At 58.0% G+C, this 4,510-nt stretch overlaps 1 protein-coding gene across 2 annotated transcripts; it reads right to left on the bottom strand.

Annotated features, from left to right (window-relative positions):
* On the bottom strand, positions 1-3,118 carry LOC118640664 (left-right determination factor 2-like). Of its 2 annotated transcripts, XM_036277652.1 has the most exons (5): positions 2,869-3,118; positions 1,347-1,375; positions 1,129-1,244; positions 713-955; positions 1-364 (listed from the first exon to the last, which is right to left on the bottom strand). In XM_036277652.1, exons 1-5 carry the CDS (start codon positions 3,116-3,118, stop codon positions 1-3), a joined length of 1,002 nt encoding a protein of 333 aa, XP_036133545.1. The 2 variants fall into 2 exon arrangements, with proteins under 2 accessions (XP_036133545.1, XP_036133544.1); XM_036277651.1 differs by having other exon boundaries at positions 1,129-1,375.
* Between the last annotated feature and the right edge of the window lie 1,392 nt (positions 3,119-4,510).

The following is a 4,510-nucleotide window of genomic DNA, read 5'->3' as shown; positions in this document are numbered from 1 at the left end:
CTACGGCTCCAGCTTCCTTGGCACCAGCGCCCCGTCCGAGGCGCAGCTGCACTTCTGCACCCTCATGTTGGGCAGGCTGACCACCTGGGGCCGGGGCCTGCCTCCCTCCTTGATGCTGACGATCATGGGCAGTGAGGTCGTCTCTGAGGCGATGCACTGCCTCGGCCCCAGGAACGGCCACTTGAAGGTCAGGGCCTCCGGGGGCTGCTGGCAGGTGCCCACACACTCGTAGGCCAGGAAGCCGGGGGGCTCCAGGACCCAGTTCTCAGCCCACTTCATACCCTGCAGGTCAATGTACATCTCTTGGCGGCAGCAGCGGGTGCCCTGGGTCACTGGTGCCTCAGCATCGCAATTGCCCTGAGCTCTGTGGGGGCAAGGAGAGGTGGGGTCAGAGGTCAGTTGGGAGGGCTGAGATCAGGGGACCCAGGGCAGGGGTTAGTGGGGCACCTGAGAGGGAGATGTGTGATCCATCTCTCATGATGTAAAAAAAAAAAAAAAAAAAAAAAGCTGAATATGTGTGATAACTGATAACTGGAAATAACCAAAATATAAATAATAATGGGATATTACTCCTAAGATTCAAAGGAGAAATTGTATATACTCATTCATTCCCACAGCACCCTAAGAAAAGATGTCCATTTCAATTTACATATAATTCTCTATCTGGCTTGTTAATTAGCACAAACCTCCCCCCCTTGACCCATAGCCTTACCCGAAATCCCTGAGGTTCAGGGTGTGCAGCTCCAGCTGGGGCTCGCCCTGCCCATTGCCCAGGGGCTCCTGGGAGGCCAAGCGGACCAGCTTGTGGGCGCTGGAGGCCAGCGGGCCCAGGTGCTCCCTCTGCACCGACACCTGCAGCAGCAGTGGCTCCTGGGGCCGGCTCAGCTGCTGCCAGAAGTTCACGGCCTCGGTCACGTCGAAGGCCTTCCAGCCGCTCTCGCGGATGGACACCAGCCTGCCACACCAGGAGACAGAGCCAGAGCTAAGGGGTGGGGTCTAGGGAAGCCTCTCCCACCTTCCTCGGGCAGGGCCCAGACAGGATGTGCCCCCGACTCCCCCCACTCTGGGCTCAGCCCCTCTCCTTTACCCTCCTCCCCATACACACACACCCCAACCACGACCTCCCACCTGGAGTCGATGAGCGCGGTGCGGTTGGAGCCGTCCTTGCGGACCTGCAGCCACTCCACGGTGACCCGGGCCCAGTCGCTGCGCGGGGAAAGCCGTTCATGCCTGCGGAGCGCCGCCTGGGGGACCGGCTCCTGGAAGAGGCGCAGCACGGCCTGCACCAGCTCGCTGTTGGGGGGCAGCCGCTGCTCCATGATGAACACCAGCAGGTGCGTGGAGGCCTGGGACACCAGGAACCTGCCGGCCACCTCTGGGGACAACAGCAGAGTCAGCGGGACTCCAGGCACCAGGGAACTCTGAGTGGCAGGGCCCAGAACCTGGGAACAGGGTTTCAGCAATGCACAGGGAGAATCTGCAGCCTGGGAAACTGGCGGCCAGGGGAGGAGAATACCTCCACCTTAAAACGACTTCCGGGCCAGCCCGGTTCCCTAAAACAGTCCGTTGCAGTTAGGGCTTGTTTCCTAGCAGCCAGGACCCCCCCTCAGTGGGTAGGGGCAGCTTTGGGCCCCTGGGGGAGTGCACATGCCATATGCAGCCTTCTTTTTTTTAATCCTCACCCAAGGACATTTTTCCACTTTTTGTTCAGTTAGAGTGGGAGGGGGAGAGAAAGAGAGAAACATCGACATGAAAGGGACACATCAAGCGGTTGCCACCTACACGACCCAACTGCAACTGAGTTACTTGCCCTTGGCGGGAACCGAACCCGGGTCTCTCTGGACCACAGGCCGACGCTCTAACCGCTGAGCCAAACTGGCCAGGGCATATGCAGCCTTCTTTAGGCAGAGGCAGCAGCACCACGGTCAGCAGGATCAGTGAGGGAACGAGAGTGGGAGGCGGAGAACCAGCCAATGGGAATCTATGGTCACCAGCTGAACCCGGCTTTTCCTAGGGGCAGAAGGAGAGCCCTGACTTTTTCTCATTTTCTTCTGTGATGAAGTGTCCCCAAAAGAAGGAAGAGGAGCCAGGGCGTATGAAGAATTTTCTCAGAGCTCCAGAGCCCAGAGGTAAATGGTGGGGACGCAAACAACACCCTGGTCAGAGGTACCAGGCAACCTGTCCCCAACACCTGAGACTCGAGGTCGGCAGCACGAGCTAAGGTACTGGTGACCTGCCTCCTCCTCTCCACCAGCACCCAGCCTGGCCTGGGAACAGGATGGGGGTGGGTCTAGCTCTGGACACTGAGGAGGTGAGCCCCAGCCCCAGGGAGGTGAGAAGCTGCAGAAGGATTCAAACCTGGCACATCTCCAACAAGGATATTTAACATTATGACACCACCCCTCATATCCCATGTAATGCCCACAACTTTGGAAATTGTCAGAGCTAATATAACCTCATACCCAGAGAAGTGAATAGGACCAGAGATGTTCGGTGACTTGTCTGGGGTAAAACAGCAGAGGTCAAAGCTGAGAACTGAAGTCAGAGGTCCTCTCTCCGCTGAGGACAGCCTCCCCGTTCACCAGGAGGTTCCCTGCCAGCCTATTTTCTCTTCCCCATTCCCCCTCCTTACACGTCGCTACCCCATGGATATCTGTTCTTGCCTTGGCTTTCCCAACGGGTCTGGCTTGGCACAGCCCCTCCTGGCCTGAGGGGTGGGCCCTCAGTGCAGCCAGAGACTAGCCATCCTCACAGGTCCGGGTCCCTGCTCAGTGCACCGTGGACCCTGGACCCCCAGATGGGCACATCCGGTCTCACCCTCACCCCGTACCCCGAAGGACCAGGTGCAGCAGGAAGGGAGGGACTCACCTCGGAAGTTCTGGCTGAACCTCTTCCCTCGGGATCGGACCTCATGGCTGCGCTTCAGCAGGGCCACGTACTGGGCCCTCACGTGGGCAGGGGTGACCAGCTCCTCCACGTCGCTCTTGTCCAGGACGGGCGCCTCGCCGAGATGCAGCTGCTGCAGCAGGCTGCCCAGGATCTGCTCCTCGGTCATGGCCGCCCCAGGGCTGGTCAGGGGCAGTGCCCAGAGTGCCCAGCAGAGCCACAGGGACCTCATGGTGTACTTAGGAGGAGGAGGAGAGTAGATGTGTCCCCTGAGGAGGGTCCAGGAGGGTCTCAGTTGGGTGTGCTGAGAGCCAGGCTGGGCCAGCTTTATAGCCAGCCCTGGGCTGGGCCTGGGTGGTGAGAGGGAGGGAGGGAGAGAGGTCACACCCCTTGCCCTCCTGGGAGCTCAGCAGACAGGTCCATGAGCCCTGAGGGGGCGGGGGCTGTCTAGAAGGGGCTCTAAAGCTGTCTGTACCTTGGCTTGGGTGCGGAACCAGTTAAGTTTAAAAGCTTCTTTTCCAGAGAAGCAGTAGGGCTCTCATTCTCTGCTACACCCCTCGTCTCCCAGTGACAGCAGACTGGAGTCCCGGTGTGTGGACTTTCCTTGGTGCAGTTCAAACTGCGCACTCACTCAAGGCTCTCTAAGGACAACCTGCCTGCAGGGATGAACTCTGAACCTGGTGCCTAGGGGGCTTCTGGGGGCAGCTGGGATGCTGGGCTATCCATGGTTAGGAAACTCAGTGTTTCCCATTGTCGGGGTCCAGGGGGTGGGGTGGGGTAGGGGGCCATCTAAAGGAGCCTGAGAACATGTAGCACCCGTGGGATTTTTTCCAATAAGGAGCCTCATCCTCTCCCTCTTTCTGGCCCTTTGTAGATTTAGAGAGTTGAAAAGATCATCCAGTCCACCCCCTTCTCCAGTTTTTGAGCCACGAAAACCAAGGCTCAGAGAGCTGACAACATCCCCAAGATCACACAGTTAATGATAGATGCCTGCACAAAGCCAAGGTCTCCAGATTCCCAGCCCACGTTCTTTCCACACCTTGCAGCTCTCTCCAGCCAGAGTCCTGCCTGCAGCTAGGCCAAGTGCACTCACCCAGGTGAGGAGGTCTGAGTGGGGCAGGGGGCACATCCTCCAGTTTCTGAGGCTACCCCAGCCTGAATGTGGATTTCAGGCCAGTTGAAGGGTTTTCCTGGGGAAATAAAACAATTGGATAGTCAGCCAGGGGGAGAGTTGCCAAATAAAATACAGGACACCATTTGGAAAGTCCTTACATGAACAAATTATTCGTTGTCTATCTGAAATTGAAATTTACCGGGAGTCCTGTATTTGTGTTGCTGAATCCGGCGACCCTAGCTGGAGGCCAAAGGGAGAAAGCTGAGTGGAGACCCTTTACGATGGGCTCATTAGTGGTCAGATGCGAGGGCAGTCCCCCGCTTTGTCATGCAGAAAGGCATACCCCACTTCCACCACCACCCTTGTCTGGCCCAACTCCCGCAGGTCTGGTGGGTTGGAGGTGGTCAACTGGCCCCAGAATCAGATCTTCCATCCTGAGGGAGGAAAGGGAGGCAATGTAAGGGGGGGAGGGGGCTCAAAGTAGTGGGGGCTGGAGGTGAGGGCCAATTT

The sequence above is a fragment of the Molossus molossus genome, unplaced genomic scaffold, assembly GCF_014108415.1.
Source record: "Molossus molossus isolate mMolMol1 unplaced genomic scaffold, mMolMol1.p scaffold_m16_p_23, whole genome shotgun sequence".
Taxonomy (NCBI): Eukaryota; Metazoa; Chordata; class Mammalia; order Chiroptera; family Molossidae; genus Molossus; species Molossus molossus.
This window is presented reverse-complemented; position numbering and strand designations above follow the sequence as displayed.

Coding starts and splice junctions, on each gene's coding strand:
- LOC118640664 (XM_036277651.1), bottom strand. CDS start 3,118: ATGAGGTCCCTGTGGCTCTGCTGGGCACTCTGGGCACTGCCCCTGACC. Junction 1,376..2,868: donor GTTCAGCCAGAACTTCCGAG/GTGAGTCCCTCC, acceptor TGTTGTCCCCAG/AGGTGGCCGGCAGGTTCCTG. Junction 956..1,128: donor ACCGCGCTCATCGACTCCAG/GTGGGAGGTCGT, acceptor CTGGTGTGGCAG/GCTGGTGTCCATCCGCGAGA.